The sequence below is a fragment of the Lactuca virosa genome, chromosome 4, assembly GCF_052849685.1.
Source record: "Lactuca virosa cultivar CGN04683 chromosome 4, Lactuca_virosa_CGN04683_v6, whole genome shotgun sequence".
NCBI classification, from domain to species: domain Eukaryota; kingdom Viridiplantae; phylum Streptophyta; class Magnoliopsida; order Asterales; family Asteraceae; genus Lactuca; species Lactuca virosa.
The window spans coordinates 333,082,965-333,100,658 of NC_136429.1; the positions used below are offsets into that span (position 1 = coordinate 333,082,965).

General features: G+C 38.7%; 1 protein-coding gene across 1 annotated transcript; it reads left to right on the plus strand.

Annotated features, from left to right (window-relative positions):
* The first annotated feature begins 1,510 nt into the window (after nt 1–1,510).
* On the plus strand, nt 1,511–4,139 carry LOC145108565 (uncharacterized). Its single transcript, XM_079045597.1, has 3 exons — nt 1,511–2,077; nt 3,200–3,261; nt 3,720–4,139. The coding sequence occupies exons 1-3, from the start codon at nt 1,999–2,001 to the stop codon at nt 3,912–3,914; spliced, it is 336 nt and encodes a 111-aa protein (XP_078901723.1). The 5' UTR covers nt 1,511–1,998; the 3' UTR covers nt 3,915–4,139.
* The last annotated feature ends 13,555 nt before the right edge of the window (nt 4,140–17,694 follow it).

A 17,694-nucleotide genomic window follows, 5' to 3' on the forward strand; every position in this document is an offset into this window, starting at 1 on the left:
AACAATTTGCTAGATGAGCATTTTGTAAAATAAAGACAAAATTATATAAATGATCCATATGGTATATTAAAGCTCACAAACTCAAGTCTTATCAATTTTTTTTACGAATATAGTTCATGTGGTTTTCAAAACTTGCATTAATGATCATTTTTTGCTAACATCGTTAGTTTCTGTCCGTTAGTCTGTTAGTCTGAGGGTAATTTGGTCTTTTTCAGATAATAAAGACTGACTTTGTGAGTATGGGTAAACTATAGGGATCATTTATGTAATTTTGTCATTATTTTTATGTTTATGAGTTTGTGACTACCTTTACTTTTTAAAATGTTGCTTTATTTCACTTTAAACTTTGTAAAATGTCATTTTCACCCTTCCATTTATTAAACTTTCATGTTTATCCCTCATAGAATATATATAATTTGATTTTCCTTAATAGCTCTAGTTCGTTAACCTAAAAAAAACTATTTTTATGTGCTTATTTTTATATATGTGTCAGTATAAATTCAAGGTTGTTAACGTTTCGATGTGAATTTAGATTGTCGTACGTTATCTTGTTTAAAGAAAAATACTTGTTTCTTTATGGATGTGTTGGTTTAAATTTGAGTTTGTCTACGTTTCGAAATAATTTTTTTTTACATTTTCGTGCTTAAATTTTTGTACGTTTCCTACATATAAGTCGGGTCTACGTTAACGAACGAAAATTATTATATGCGATCCGACTCATACATAGGAAACGTATATAAAATTAAACACAAAAACGTAAAAAAAAATTACATCTAAAGGTAGGCAAACTCAAGTTTAAACCAACATATACATAAAAAAAACAAGTAATTTTTTTTAAATAATAATAACGAACGGAAGTTTTAAATTCACGTTGAAACATTGCCCACATTAAATTTATATCAACACATATATAAAAATAAGCACGTAAAAAGTTAGTTTTTTTTAGTCAACGAACGGAAATTATTAAGGAAAACCAAATTATATATATACTACATAGGATAAACATAGAAGTTTAATAAATGGAGAGGTGAAAATAATATTTTACAAAGTTCAAAATGAAAAGGATCAAAGTGACATTTTAAAAAGTAAAAGATAAAAAAACAACAAACTTATAAACATAAAATAAATGGTTTCTATCGTTTATCCATATTCACAAACTCAGTTTCTACTAACTAAAAAGACTAAATTATCCTCACACTAACAGACGAAAACTAAAAATAATCATTCACACATGTTTTTGAAACCACATGTTCATAAAAAAAAATAACAATGAGTGAGTTTATGAAATCATAGGAACCAATTTATATAATTTTGTGTAAAATAAATGATCATCAGTATATAAAAAATAAAAATAAATTAAAATAAAATCTTTAAATTTTTCGCCAAATTTAAAAAAATAAAAACAATAGAAGTAGTTGTCATTTTCTCCATAATTTTGCCATAAGTTTCTATTTTAAAATTCAAGAAACGGAGTAGAAAGTGCATCGTGCTCCTAGGCCAAGTGTTCAAAACCCTCTGCACAAGTTCAGATGGAGTGAAGGCTCGCATTTCCATCACTCACCTCTCTGCAACACTTCGCATTCAATACGATTCCTACCATTACACTGCCCACTGCTTCTGCAACACAAAGACAAACCACATTCAAATCCCCTACCATTAAATACCTCCTTTCTTTATCAATGGAGCACCAGCAACCCCACATGACCTCCTTCATTACCCACCTCTTTCTCCCCATTTTTAAATCATCATGGCATGGCTGTGATTTAACATCCATTCCCCTTTCCCTATCCTCTCAAATCTTTTCTGAAATTTTTGCGTTTTCGTTCCATTATAAATGGGGTTTCTTCTTCTAATCAACATTTACTCCATGAATTGACAAGTTTATTGAAGTGGGTGTGTGAAGAGCATACGATCATCTTCGATTTGGGTTTAAAATTTTAGGGTTTGATTTGATTTCATCAGGAAATATAAGAACAGGGTGTCCCTTTTTCTGACATCATGAAAGGTTCTGGATTGTGGATTTTGTTCTTGGTGTTTGGAACAGCGTTGCTTTTCGTCTTCTTGTCCGAAATTCCTGGTAATTTTTTCAACATTTGTCTTCTACGATACTGAGTACTCGCAACCATAATGCAAAAACTTGTATCTTATGCGTTTAAAGTTGTACTTTTTGTTAGATTTTGCTGATGTGATGAGAAATTTGTCATCCTATATAGAAATGCATGTGCCTTTGTTTAGCATTTTCATTTTGCAATTTGGTCAACGAGTCTTTTTCAGAGTAGAAAGGTCTCAGCTGCATCATATGGACAAAATGCCTAAATGCAAGAAATAGCAACCTACTTTCATTTATTTATGTATTATAACATCATACTTTCATTTCTTTCAATATGTAAATTACATATTGTATCTTCAAAAAAAATCCATATCTGTATTTTTAGTTTTCTTTTTCTTTAACATTATACTTTGGAGTTTGGAAGATATATGCAATTATAATCATAAATATTGCTTTGTATTTGAATGACAGTTGCTATAATTGGGAAAATACATAGAAGTACAATGTTATAGTAGGAAGAAATGAAAATAGGATATTATAATTAACAAATTATTGAAAGTACGTTGATATTTCTTGCATTTACCTTATTCGATAGCTAAATGAGTTTTACCTTTAAATGTTAAAAAGATGATGTGAACCTCTAATTGAGGTCAGATTTGTACTAATAACATGCCCGTATGAGTAAACTGAAAAAAGGTTCAATACCATGTAAAGATTGTTATGGACTTTCATCTTGAAACAAATTAGTTTATCTTATATGGGAAAGGACGAGATTGGACAAGCTTTACAGGGCTATTTTCGATGACGAGGATAAGGATGAGGAGGGCATTTACGTCTTTTGCGTAGATGATAGATCGAGATCTAGTTCCTATCTCACCTTGTTCCACCTTTTTAAGTGGGACAAAAAATTGCAGTTGTTGTCCCAAAACACCAAACCTTATACGACCTGTTTTGTTATGTTATGTCCTGTATAATACACAAATAGCAAACAAAAAACTGGGCCCATGGCCCATCTAAATATCTTAAAGCACACTAATCATGTAAAATTATATCATGCAAAACTTTAATGCTAGTTGTAAAAAAATGTGCAATAATTGCCGATAGCTTACGCCCATTATTCCAATTTAGTGATTATTTTCTATTTATCAGGCGGTGATCTTCCCGAGCATAAGAAAATCATGGATTTAACAAAGCCAGGCAGGAAACTTAAGGTATACATGATCTTTCAAATATATCAAATAATGACACGTGTTTGGTTTTCCGATCCCTGCGGAACTTGAATTCAAGATTCCATTCCACGGAGTGTTTGGTTGCCAAATGGGCGGAATTCAATTCCACCGAAATCCTTCAAATTCCATATTTGATGGATTTTTACCGTTCCTAGGGGACGGTGGAAGGAATTCAATTCCATCCTCCCTTTTTATTAGAAGACCAAAATAATAAAAGTTGGGGCAAAACAAAATGGTAATTTTAGATCAAATATAAAATAAATTAAGATCATATGGACCAAAACCGCAATGAAATGAAACCATAAGGACTAGCGGTGTAACATTGCCGATAGTTGTCCTGAAAGTGAGACTTTTTGTAAACCACAAGGACCGTGTTTTTGAAAATTTGTGTTAGATAAATTTAGTTTTTAATTTCTTAATTTCACTATTGTAACCAACAGGAGGATAATATTCATGATGAAAGTGGTGATGGAAACGTAGATATTTACGATTACGTCCCTAATGATCCGGTTCCAAGTTCAAAAGCCACAGCATTAAGGCCTGGCCCAATCGAACATGGCACTCCTCTTATGCCTTACATCCCAAAGCCTGAACCTCCCGGACCAAATGACCCAAAGTATGTTGGGTATCCTTAACCAATGCCACAAGTCCTTTGATAATTTTAGGGTTGTAATAAGTCGTTAGTTTGTGTATAATTGGAACCCTAGTGGGCAATATCATTTTGTACTTGTTCTACCCTTGATTTGCCCCGAGTTCCAATTCTTATGTGTTAATGTAGATTAACCGTTTGTTTTTTTTTAAATGTCAACTTATGAGCTTTGTGTTTGAATAAGTGGTTGAAGTGGTCTTTCTTTTTCCAACATGCATCTTGGTGGTATGATTTGAGGCTTAGCAACGGTAGTAAGAGTTTCAAATAAGACAATGTTGTTGGATTTATTTATTTTTGCATAAACTTGGCCCTTGGTTGGTTTGTTGGGCAAGGGCCTCAACAAAAACTATTTTCTAATCAAATGGGTGTTAGTTTGAGAAATTTAGCAATTTCCATTGGAATTAGTTGGGTGATCAAACTGAATATTTTATAATCATTTACTTTTCTTATAAAATTTGAAAGTGAATTTGCAAACACACCAAGCTTGTGTTTGTTAATTGATCGTTAAAGTTACCATATTATCTTTGAGTTACAAATTTTGCGGGGATTGTCATTTTTATTGTTTTCTTATTACCGTTTTTAAAATTCCAAATGAAACAGATAAGTAATATCTAGATACTTTATTGTAGAATTATACAAATTATACATTTTAAATAAAACTAAATACAATAACAACATTTCTGGTCATGATGAGGGTCAAGAACACATTTTTAGTCTTAGCCCTAGGGTATACTCAACAACAGCTATTAGCTTTTAGCATTAAAAAAAAGCTCAAATTAAAGAGCTTCATTCGACATAGCTTCTTAGATCTTTAAGAGTTTTAACTTTTTAGTTTTCATGTTTTCATGTTTTATAGCATTTTATACTTTCCAAAATTCCAAAAGCTTACAACTATTTTTGATGAACATGTTTGTATAAATAAAAACCACATTTTCAAACTTCTAGCTATCCGGTGTGCTATGTTCTTCTTGGTGGGAATAAAATTGTAATTTATGAACCTTTAACTGAGTCTGAACTTTATTTTATACAAAACGTAGTAGAACAATCATGTCATGTTTTTTCTTTGCCAACAAAGAAAGCGAATGAAATTAAGTTTATATGATTTTGGACAATTGAGTTTGGTCTGTATGTGCATAATCCACGGGTGGGTTATATTTTATCCGAAACCGATAAAACTTTAAAAGAAGAAACTAAAAATGAAGTGTGTCAAATAAGCCAAACGTCACTCCTAATGTAAATGCATGAAACCAAATTAATGAAAACGTTAGGTTACTTTTATGATAACACTTATATAATTAAAAAAAAAAACAATAAAACAATTACAAATCTATCCAATCTGTTTATATTAACGAATTAGCCAATTTGTGACCACATTACCATTGCAATCAAATGCACCAAACTCCAGTTGAGTTGAATAGGCGTGGACATAACAAGTAGTCGAGTACCATTACCATATATAGGTCATGAGTGACACCCCAACAATCACCATCAAAAGTGGGTTACGAATGGTACTTCAGTTTGTAATTAATCAAATGTATAATGGTTACTTTATTACCAATTATAATTATGAGTGAAGCCTAAGTTATGATTATTGATCTTTTTTTTTTCCCTTCATCTATGAGCATGGTCCCCTTCCCCTTGTGTCAATCAAGTATTTCACTTTCATCAACAATTCACCGAAAGGGAACTTTTAAATACATTAAAAAAAAAGAGCATCTCACTTTTCACGACCTTACAAGTTTTCCTTTCTTTGAGGTTAATTTGTTTATAGAAATTGTTGCTACCGCAAAGTCAAGTGTGTTTTGTAAGAGTTTCACACAAAACGTGCTTGTAAAAAAGATAAATCACACCAAGTTCCATGAAAAACATAAGAAAGCTAAAAGTACAATGTCCTCATGGTAATAAAGAAACTCGTCAACCTTAACTCTACACCTTACATATTTAAATATATGCATATATAATGTGGAAATAACTATTGGTCCCGTCTCTTCTTTCTTAAGGCTTTATGTCCATTTGCTTTAATCAATTATAGCGATAACCACCAAAACTCCTCAAATTATAGACAAATCCCATGGTCCACACCAAACACATGTTAGTTTCTTTGTCTAAACTATATATATATATATATATATATATATATATATATATATATATATATATATATATATATATATATATATATATATATATATATATATATATATATGGTTTAGGTTCTATGGAAAACAAAAAATTCTAAAAAAAACCCTAAAAATCATAACAATGCATAAAAAATTTACTTATAGATCACAAAACTAATTTTTGAATTTTTTTTATAAAAAATCGCAGCTTTTTATTAAAATTCGCTGAAAAAAAAATCAGTTTTTTTTTTTTTTTTTTTTTTATAAAAAAAAAAAATTTCAAAATTTTTTTCAGCGAATTTCTTTAAAAACCTTCGATTTTTTTATAAAAAATGTCAAAAAAAAGTTTTGTGATCTCTAGGTATTTTTTTAATGCATTTTTATTATTTTTAGGGTTTTTTTGTTTTCCAAATAACCCTTCCCTATATATATATATATATATATATATATATATATATATATATATATATATATATATATATTGTAACGCCCGTGTTTCTGGGCTATGCATTAATGTTGATGTAATAGTCTAGGTTAACCTTTGTAACTCATTTTGAAATAATAAGAATGTATTATTTGAGTATTATGTGTTTTATGCTTAATTGTGTGGCTTAAATGAATTAAGAATAAAAATAAGCGTAAAAATAAAATGTTAGATAAAACCGATATCGATAAATGAAGACGTAGTGGTCGTGGCAAGGTTTCCGAAAATATAAAGAATGTCAAAATCCGAGTTATAACGAATAAGTTATGACCTGTCGAAGTTTCGCGACAGAACCGGCGCGACACTGCGTGACGTAAATAGTGAATTTACGATAAAGCGATATTTAGCCTTAGTGATCTAAACAAAAGTCGTAGAGTTCGTTAAACCTAGAGCGTGCATAAAAAGAACGCCCAAATCTGACTTAGTGTGAGGAAGTTATGATTTTTTCTAAGTTCCAACTTAGCAGTATGCAGCCCGAAACTCGAATTTGAGATCGAGTGATTTTTGGTTGAAACAATCTAAACGAGAATCGAAGATCTCATTAATTGTAGTGCAACGGTAAAAAGACAGACGGAAGCGGACATCGGATGAAGAAGTTATGATTTTATAACGGAGTTTTCCTGTCCCGGCCTACTAAAAATAATATAATAAAAATAAAGTCAAAATTATCCGACAGAGTCTAAATGAAAGTTGTAGAGCTTAGTCTCACCTACGCGTGGATATAAAGAACGTCGAAAACGGAGCTCGTATGAGGAATATATGATTTTCTGAAGTTTTTAAATAATTAAAATATATAAATTTTATTATTTATTCGGATAATATCCGAAGAGCTGACTCACCCATCTGATCCGAAGGGTACGCCCCGCGTAACCTTTGAGTACGCCCAGCGTACTTCGGCCTTGTGTGGTCCGAGAGAGAGCCGTGTAGCACCACCCGAAGCTCGCCACGTAGCAGTCTTATCCAAACTACGCCCAGCGTACGCAAGAAAGAGGCATTACACCCCGCATACTTGCGAGTTACGCCCAACGTAACGCGAGGGTTCAACCCTATAAATAGAACTCGACCCCCAGTCGAGATTTGTTGCTCATTTTTTCTCTCTCACTCCTTATTGCCTCGTTTTGCGTGCAACTTACACCCCCGAAGCCCCGGTATCATCCCGAGACCCGAAGCCCCGAAGATCCCGAGAAGTAAAGTTTCCGAGCCGAAACTCTGCTCGCGAGAAGCCCGGTTTTTGTGAAGATCTCCCGGTTTCACCGAAGAAATACTACTCTTGGAGCCATAGTGTTGCCCGATCATCTTCTGATCAAGTGAGTGTGTAGTTACTTCTTCTAACACATAAATACGAAGTATTTCCATAAAATACGTGCTATGTGTTTATATGTTACGTGTTATTTGAAATGAGTATCGGTTGAATGTTTTATACATGTTTTATGTTGTATATATATTTTTATTTTATCTACATATATGTTGGGTAGAACATGGGTAGATAGTGATGTGTGATGAAATATAAATAACGAGAGGCCTCGATTTGATTGTGATCTAGTCATTCAGCAGAATATGAATGACGACCACGGATTTTTCTAGACAGTTCTGTGGAATGCTGGCAGACTCATAACCTGTAGGTGTTGGTGAACTTGGGTGTTCATTTGTTGTATTCTATCCCCCTCATGGTTGCCTTAGGACATTCATTGTTGAGGAAACCCCTTTGCAGTAGTGTCCGCCCCGATGAAAAATCCTAGACTAGGTCCCTTGTAATAGTTGTTGTCATAGGGACGTAAAGTGAGGATAACGGGAATGGGTAATCGGGTTATTGTTGGTTAGTGAAATTAAATATAATTATTTATTGTGGGATGAAAACCCTATATGCTCACCAGGCTCCCAAGCCTGACCCACTCAGTTTCTTTGTATCACAGGTAGTGGCGCGAGAGCATAAGTTGGAGAACTTGTGAAGATGTTTTTGTTTATAGACCAGTAGTTTTATAAACTGTGTAAGGTCTATGTTTTATTGTTTATGCTTTTGTGTCTGTATCGAAACATGACATCCCGAGTTTTGATATATAATGAAAATACATTTCTTTAAGAAATGCTTTGATAAACGTTATTTTATCATGTATTGTTTTGGGGACAAACTCCGCAACCCTTTTAAATCAATGAATTTACTCTGAAATTATTTTAAAAGCATAAATGAAACCGGTCTTTTCTGGCCGTGATTTTGGGGATGTCACATATATATATACTAGTTTATAACCCGTGGTTCCACGGCTACAAAATTAATTACACTTTTATAGTAAAAACTCAAAATTATTATATTTTAAATAAATTGTTAATTAAGAGATATTTTTAGTTATCTAAATTTATAATCTTTGATTTAAATAAATACGTGACCTTATAATTTGTATTAATTTTATTTTAATTTTGATTTGAATTTTATTAATTTATTGTAATTAGAGTGAGAAATTTGAAATGAAGAATCAATAGGCTCACAAGTGGCATAACATTAATTAGGAGGTTTAATAGGATGACACGTGACAAAAAGAGAATAAACCTATATATATATATATATATATATATATATATATATATATATATATACACCGTGGATACAAAATACTGTGTGGACATTAAGACGATTCTAGACCGATGGATGAAAAGAATGAAATGATGTGATTTACGGTGTATGATATTACAATGAGAGAGCACGTATATGTAACGACCCAAATTTCCATCTGTCATCGATGTTAGTGTTTTGTTAAGTGTTGTTCTTAAATTAGCCTTTTTGTTTGATTAAAGTTAACTTATGAGGGCCTAAGTGTAATAAAATGATTATTGATCTTGTACAAGGGCCAATGGATCATTTTCTCATACTTTGAGGGCCTAGTTTGTAACTTGTGGGGTATTTAAACAATGCTAACCCTATTTGTAGCCAACAAAAGTTCTTGAGAGAGAGTTTACAAGTGGGTGTACCAAGTGTGAAGGATTCAAGTGAAGAAAGAGGGGATTCTTAAGACAATCTTTGTGGAGTTGGTGTCGTCTTCTTCTCATCTTTATCTAAATTGTGTACTCACGAATTTCTAGAAGGTAAGATGCTCTTCGTTTGTGTTATCTTTTGTCCCTCTCATGTACACTCAATAGTTGACTATGAAATGTGCAAATCCCATAGAAATGAGTGGTATTCTTGGTCCCATAGTGTTCCAACTGTTATGGACGCTTAATCTGAGTTTTAGATAGTTGAAATATTCCTACAATAGGTTTTGATCAGACCAGGAACGGACATGAAAGGGCAAATGACTGCCAACGTCCTCGCGGCATGATGATCACAAACTAGCGGCTTAAAGCGAGGGTTTCATGTTGACTAGAGTTACAACTTGTTGTAGCGATGCAACCAATTAACCCTAACACGAATTACATATTGTGTTGTCTATTTTCTTTTTCGAGGCTCATTGTGATCGGGCTCTTATGTATTCTTTTATGGTGCTTAATTACTTCATGGAGAGTGCTTCCCTGTATTCTATGCTACCCGGAAATTATACTAGAGGTGAGTCAACCCTTGTTGCAATTTTAGTACTTTGTTAGGGAAATCTCATATCCTAGGATACGTTAATTGATTTTAGGATGATATATGTAGTGTGTGTTTAACACTCGTGTTCTAGGTTGGTTTAGCTTAATATTTATCAGGGACAAAAGATGAAGTTTTTGCGAAAAACTCTGATGCCACGACGTGGCACAAGGATGCCTACGACGTGACATAGAAAAAATAAATCACATGTTTTAATGAACGCCACGGTGTGGCAGCTATTCTGGCCCAAGCCCGTAAATTTAGGGTTTCCTCCCATATTTAAACAATATTTCCAGAGGATTAGGGCATCATCTTCAGCCTCCAACCCTCTACCTCAAAACCCTAGCCTCCCTTAAAGAGTTTTGGTCCATTTTAGCATTCTTGGTGGCTTAAAGAAGGAGAAGAAGGTGTTTTGGTTCATTAATTCAACAAGCAACAACATCATCATCATTATCTTGTACAAATTTTGGACCCTTGTGAGTTTTCAAGTTTCTAGCTTTTTGGTTTGTGCTTCTAGATCTAGGACTCTTATCCCCTTTTCTTCATGTTTGTGAGAATTTGAAGGAATGGATTCCATAAAGTTTGTAACTTTATGGATCCTTGAGGTCTATTTGGGGTTATATGTTTCAGATCTTGTGTTCCTTGGTGTTTTTGACCTCATCTGCAAGTTTGACCCCTTTATCTTCCTTGGATTTGACCTTATTTTGGGGTGAGACATGCATTAGACATGCATGCCCATAAAGCACATATTTTTATGGTGTATCTTGGGTATGAAGGTCTTCTAGAAAGTTTGTTGGGGGTGTCTTGGTTGATTAAGAGCTTAATGGGTTAACTCATGCCTCATGATGTTATTAAGGACTTAGGGTTAGGAGTTTTGGCCGATTGGGATGACTCAAGGGATAAAGTTGGAAACTTTATCCATTAAGACCTTGGAATGGACCAGATTTGAGCTTTAGAGCTCTTTAAATCGGAAGAAAATGGAATAAGCTCGTTTGAGCTGTTCAGACTAGTCCCCACGACGTGGCCTTAGTGAAACATCCAAAAATTATGACCCAAAAATTTTGCTTTTGATTTAAGTAAAACGGTATTCCAAAATACCGCTCATACATCCCAATAGAATAAATATATCAAAAATCATCAAAATCAGAGTGCGTCCCATAAACAGAATCCATATGGTGTGTGCGATGCAGTCAACCCGAGCTCTTCACCTTGGAACCGGAAGTACTTGAAACACAAACTAAAAACCATAAGCACAAAGCTTAGTGAATTCCCCAAAATACCACATAATACATATCATATAATCGGCCCCGCCCACACTCGCATAACGGGCCCCGCCTAATGAGATACGGGCCCGGCCCACACTCGCATAGCGGGCCCCACCCAATAAACATACATATACACGTACATACAAGTATCACACAGACAACAATTATATCGACATAACCAATCAAGGGTCGCCTTTGGTGCCTTAGACCTGCTAAACCCAGTGAGGAAACTCACCTCAAATGCTGAACGATAGCTGAATAGGTCCCGACATCGAATTTCAACTCTACCAAACCCCTAAACAGAAACAATTCCTTAGATACAACTCAAAATGCCTCAACACCCCCCCTATAGGTCAAATTTGGTCAAAGCCAAAAGTCAAAATTCAAGGTCAACAGTCTGTGTTGACTCAACACGCCATGTTGTCCTTCAACACGTCGTGTTTCTCCATCAACTACAAGGTCAGGAAAAACCAAGCCAATATGTCGTGTTTACCAATAAACACGTAGTATTTTCTGAAATCCAATAGCTTAATACATTAAGCTGCCTTCATCGAATCTAAGAGCTCCAAAGCTCAGATCTCGACCAAAATGATCTCTAGAAGGGTAAAGTTTCCAACTTTACCCCTAGGAACCACCAAAATGGGTCCAAAACCCAAACCCTAGGCTTATTAGAGTGAGGGCTTAACCATTAAGCACTTAATCTTCAAAGACATAGCCCCAAAGTGCAGATCTGACTCCTTAGAGCTGGAAGACCACGTAAAGTTTCCAAATTTACGCTCATGCATGCCAAAGAGAAGCTCTAAAGCTCAAGGAGGGCTTAATAAAGGACTTAATGCATGAAAGAGACCTATAATCTTATAAAGCTTGCACCTTTTAGCCAAAGAAGGCAACAAAATGCTTAGATCTAACAGGACCACCTATGAAACAACTTAACTCCTTAGACAACCCAACGATGAGCCAAAAATCATAACAAAACCCCACAAGAGGAGATATCATCAACAACAAAGCAAGGTATGAACTTGATACCTCAAAGAGACTGCAACAAGTGGTGAGATGTTGGATCTATGACCTTCCTTCCAATCTAGGCACCTTCAAACTCTAAAGCTCCTTTAAATGAGCACAAAAATCCACAAGAATCCCCTCAAAACTTCAAGAACACCACCAAGAAAGCTTAATACACGATTTATGGTTTTAGATAACAAAGGAGGCTAGTAAGGAGGCCGGTCAAAGGGACTTAAGGCCTTTAAATAGGGTGCAACACCCTAAAAATTAGGGTTTCCTTCCCAGCTACCAACACGCCATGTGGGCTCATTAAACTCTGCGGCCACAGACATCTCGACACGTTGTGTCCTAAAGAGAAAAAATAAACAACTTGGAAATAAATTCATACCGGGAAATCAAGTGTTACAATTCTCTCCAACTTGAATCAGACTTCGTCCTCGAAGTCCGCCGACTCAAACAACTCCGGGTAGTGCTCCCTCATCGCATCCTCTGACTCCCAAGTCCACTCTAACCCCTTGTGGTGCAGACATTGCACCTTCACTAGCTTAACAACCTTGTTCCTCAAGGTTTTCATCTTCCGATCTAAAATTTCCGCCGGTCTCTCGACATAATTCAGACGACCATCCATCTGAATATCCTCCAAAGGTACAACTGCATAATCATCCACTAAACACTTCCGCAACTAAGAGACATGAAATGTGCTATGAATCTAACTGAGCTCGGCTGGAAGATCAAGACGATATGTGACCTGGCCCACCCGAGCCAAAACCCTGAAAGGGACCAATATATCTGGGGCCCAGCTTGCCCTGCTTCCTGAACCGGGTGACACCTTTCCAAGGTGACACCTTCAGGAGTACCATATCTATAACAACCCGAAAAACAAGGGTAAAAATTTCATTTTTATTATAATCAAAACACTATTGTAACTTTATCAAAACATTTAAAAGAATTTCAAAATAAAACAATTATCAGAGTTCATTCCCAAAGATCACATATTGCGGAAAACACAGGTGTATGTGCTAGTGCTAGGGGTGTAAACGAGTCGAGCCGAGCCCGAGCCTAACCAAGCTCGAGCTCGGCTCGTTTAATTTTGAGGAAGCTCGAGCTCGATTCGAGCCTTAAAATGAAGCTCAAGCTCGGCTCGTGAACAATTTTGTGGGCTCGCGAGCCTAATCGAGCCTAAACGAGCCTCTATGTGTATATATATATATATATATATATATATATATATATGTGTGTGTGTGTGTGTGTATGTATGTATGTATGTATATATATATATATATACATATATATACATATATATATAGGCTCGTTTAAGATCGTTTAGGCTCGCGAGCCCATGAATTGAAGCTCGGCTCGAGCTCGTTTAATAAACGAGCCTCATATTTAGGCTCGAGCTCGGCTCAGTCTCGTTTAATTCGATCTCGACTCGAGCTTTTAACGAGTCGATCCCGAGTAGCTCACAAGTAGCTCGGCTCACTTACACACCTATGTGCTACGATCAAGTTGGGCCCTTCCCTTTCGAACCGGAAGTACCTGAAACCATAAACCACAAACTGTAAGCACAAAGCTTAGTGAGTTCCTCAAATACCACATACCAAACATATCAAACGATCCCTATATATCATATGATGATATATGGTCCATTGGCATGGCCTAGACTGCTCTAGCGCGCCAGCCTGGCCTGGCGCGCTCCTGCCAGCCCTGCCTGGTGTTCCCTTGCCAGCCTTGCTGGGGACTCCCTTGCCAGCCCTGCTGGAGACTCTCCTGCCTACTCGGCCAGGCGCTCCCCTGACAACCTTTCCTGGTGCGCGCCCGCCAGCCCTGCCTGGGGCGCGCCCGCCAGCCTCGCCCGGCGCCTCCGGGCGGCCTTGCCCAGCACCTTGCTAGTTGGGCCTGAATTGGGCTGGCCCAAGGCCTGACCCAATTCCCCTTGAACTAATTGTCCACTATAAATAGAATAGTGCCTCCTCCATGAAGGAGGACTCTTTCCCAAGTGGTTCAGCCACCACTAAGGACCTCTCCTAGACTCTTCCCCCATGGCTCAGCCGCCACTATACTCCGGCCGGGTGGCTCAGCCGCCACTCGCCGCAGTCAGCCACCATACACCACCACTAGCACCAAGATGGTCCTCTCTAGCTAAAGAGAGCCATCTCAGATCTTCTAGCTGATCTAACTTGACGACGCCAGGTCAATGTCGCCGGCGAGCTCACGTTAGCTATCCCTGCAGATGTCTCCGGTGACAACAACTTCAGTTATAGGCCATCGTCGGACCACCTCCAGTCGTCGGCCACCTTAAAGTGACAACCCAGCAACGCAGCGCCACCGGTGCAACCCAACACCACCGCTCCTTCACCACAGTTCCTTGATTCGTCGCTGCTCCGACATCCACCCACAAATCATGAGTCCCGATGAGGAACTAAAACCACCGGGAAACCTCCAATCAACCACTGCATCCCCCGGCCGGCCGAAGAACTTCAGTCGCTAAGAGCTGCTCCCGCCTTCAGACCACCTGTCATCACCGATTAACATCTGAGCCATCACTAATCTCGATCGCAGATGTCAGTCCATCCCCGACCACCATCTTCACTGATGGCTCTCTAGCAGTCGCCAACCATCATCGACAAAGCGAGATGTCTAGGAACCACGAAGCGCCCCAATCTCCGCCATCACACTCGCCGGATGATCTCTAATCGCCATCCATCCTCAGCGACGGCGACCCGTAAGAACAACGCTTCCGGCAAGCTCGCTGCTGCGAACTCCGACAGTGGAACCGCCATCTTCAGCTGCCGATGTTTCCTTTTCATGGCATCACAACAACCGCGATAATAAGAAAGCAAAGGGAGCATCCGTTTTTCCCTCAAATAAAAAAAGGAAGAAGGAAAAGAAATAGAGCATCTCCAGTCGACATATCCGTTTTGGCAGCCTTCAGATCGAGAAAGTGAGTATCAGTTGTGGGTGTGGGTGCCTAACCCTAATACACTCAAATAAAAACAGGAATTGGGGTTTTTCTAGGAAATGGGCTGCAATGTTGTATGTGGGCTCCAACATTGATTTATCTTGGGCTCCAACAAATTCATTTGGGACCGATCATTTACTAATTGGGCTGCAACAAAATATTTGGGATTTTCTCCTAAACATTTTTATGAACCACCATTTATTTGGGCTAATTCTACAAAGCAAGATTAGCCACTCAATGCTCACGTACTTTAATTCAGTCCAGTAAAATCCAAATTTAGAAGATGCGTGGTCGCCCAATCCATTCGACATTTTCAAAAAAAAAAAAAGAGTTGGGCCAAGTATTTTAAATGGACTCTTAATAGTCTAATTTTGGGGCTCCTGAGCTAAACAATTCTCTTTGGGCTCAGCAGCTTTTGGGGTTTCGATAATTTTTCGAGTTTTCATTAAATCATTTTTAATGGGCTGGTTCAACAACAAAAATAGGCTACAAGACTCAGCCACTCGGTGCCCGAGTTCCGCATGTTCCGCTCCTCAAGATCCATCTTTAGAATGAGTATAGCGGTCAAAACTCATTCAGCGTTTAAAAAAAACAAGGAGGGGAAGAGTAGTACGCTACTACTACTAGTGAAGCATTTCGAAATAGACATCAGCAACTGTGCTGCGCGGCTATCAGCAGCCTTGTTGACCAATCCCGGGAAGTCGCTAATCAAATCTCACATTCATGTTGACCGACCCCCGCTAGTCTTACTGCCCAACTCTTAGTAGTCGCACAGCTCGACCTTCAGTAGCGACACGACCTAGCTCAGCAGCTGCAAAACCTAGCCATCAGCAGCTACTTTGTCTGACTCCCAGCAGTTACGCTGCTTAGCTCTCAGCAGCCGTGCTATCCGCTTTTTGTTAGCACTTGTGTCGCCTAGCTCTTTCCAGCAGCTATGTATCTCAGCTTTCAGCAGTTTTACATCCATATTTCCCTTTTCTTCGCCCCCTCTAAGAAAAAAAGGGGGGAGTAGGGTCGGTACGACACCATGCATAAGTGATTCCGAAGGGGCAGAGTTAAAGTACATGAAGAGCTGATGTTATGCATGATAGTGCACTCCCGAGGTGATATTAATATTCCGAGTCGGAAGATCAGCCCCACTGTTCAACCCTTGGTAGTCTCGTTGCCCAGCTTTCAGCGGTCGTGCTGCTCATTTATCGCTAGCAGCTCGGTGCTCAGTTCTCAATGGCCCTGATGACCAGCTCTCGGCGGCGATCTCGCTACGCACCACTTGACAATAGCTACACTATCAAACCCTAAGTAGCACCGCCACATAGCTCTCCGCAAACAGCCAAGACAGCGAGGCATGATTTATTAGTATGACTAGCGATGCAGCAAAGCATCAGGTACCATTCCGCTTTAACCCAGACTTATCACACGAGCTAGACACGTAAATTGTAGGGTGCTACGCCCAATCATGCGAGGTTCAGTACCCTCGCCTTGAGTCGCTTGGCTTCTCAGCGGCTCCATTATAGCGGCAAGCTCCGCATGCGAGGTTCAGTACCCTCGCCTCGAGTCGTCTGGCTTCCCAGCCCGACTCCATTGTAGCGGCAAGCTCCGCATGTGAGGTTCAGCACCCTCGCCTTGAATCGATTGGCTTCCCAGCCTGGGTCCATTACAGCGGCAAGCTCCGCATGCGAGGTTCAGTACCCTCGCCTCGAGTCGCCTGGCTTCTCAGCCCGACTCCATTATAGCGGCAAGCTCCGCATGCGAGGTTCGGTACCATCGCCGCGAGTCGCCTGGCTCCTCAGCCCGACTCCATTATAACGGCAAGCTCCGCATGCGAGGTTCAGTACCCTTGCCTCGAGTCGCCTGGCTTCTCAGCCCGACTCCATTATAGCGGCAAGCTCCGCATGTGAGGTTCAGCACCCTCGCCTTGACTCGATTGGCTTCCCAGCCTGGGTCCATTACAGCGGCAAGCTCCGCATGCGAGGTTCAGTACCCTCGCCTCGAGTCGCCTGGCTTCTCAGTCCGGCTCCATTATAGCGGCAAGCTCCGCATGCGAGGTTCAGTACCCTTGCCGCGAGTCGCCTGGCTCCTCAGCCCGACTCCATTATAGCGGCAAGCTCTGCATGCGAGGTTCAATACCATCGCCTCGAGTCGCCTGGCTTCTCAGCCCGACTCCATTATAGCGGCAAGCTCCGCATGCAGGGTTCAGTACCTTTGCCTCGAGTCGCCTGGCTTCTCAGCCCGACTCCAGTATAGCAACATGCCCCGACCATTCCACGCGATGCTCTTCCGTGTGATTTATCTACGATCGTCGGCAGCCAAGCCCGATCCATTCCACGCGATGCTCTCCCGCGTGATTTATCTACGATCGCTGGCAGCCAAGCCCAATCCA

Excerpts from the sequence above, each read along its gene's own strand:
- LOC145108565 (XM_079045597.1), top strand. The coding sequence starts at position 1,999 with ATGAAAGGTTCTGGATTGTGGATTTTGTTCTTGGTGTTTGGAACAGCG. Across the intron at positions 2,078-3,199 it reads CTTCTTGTCCGAAATTCCTG|GCGGTGATCTTCCCGAGCAT; the intron begins GTAATTTTTTCA and ends TCTATTTATCAG. Across the intron at positions 3,262-3,719 it reads AGCCAGGCAGGAAACTTAAG|GAGGATAATATTCATGATGA; the intron begins GTATACATGATC and ends TGTAACCAACAG.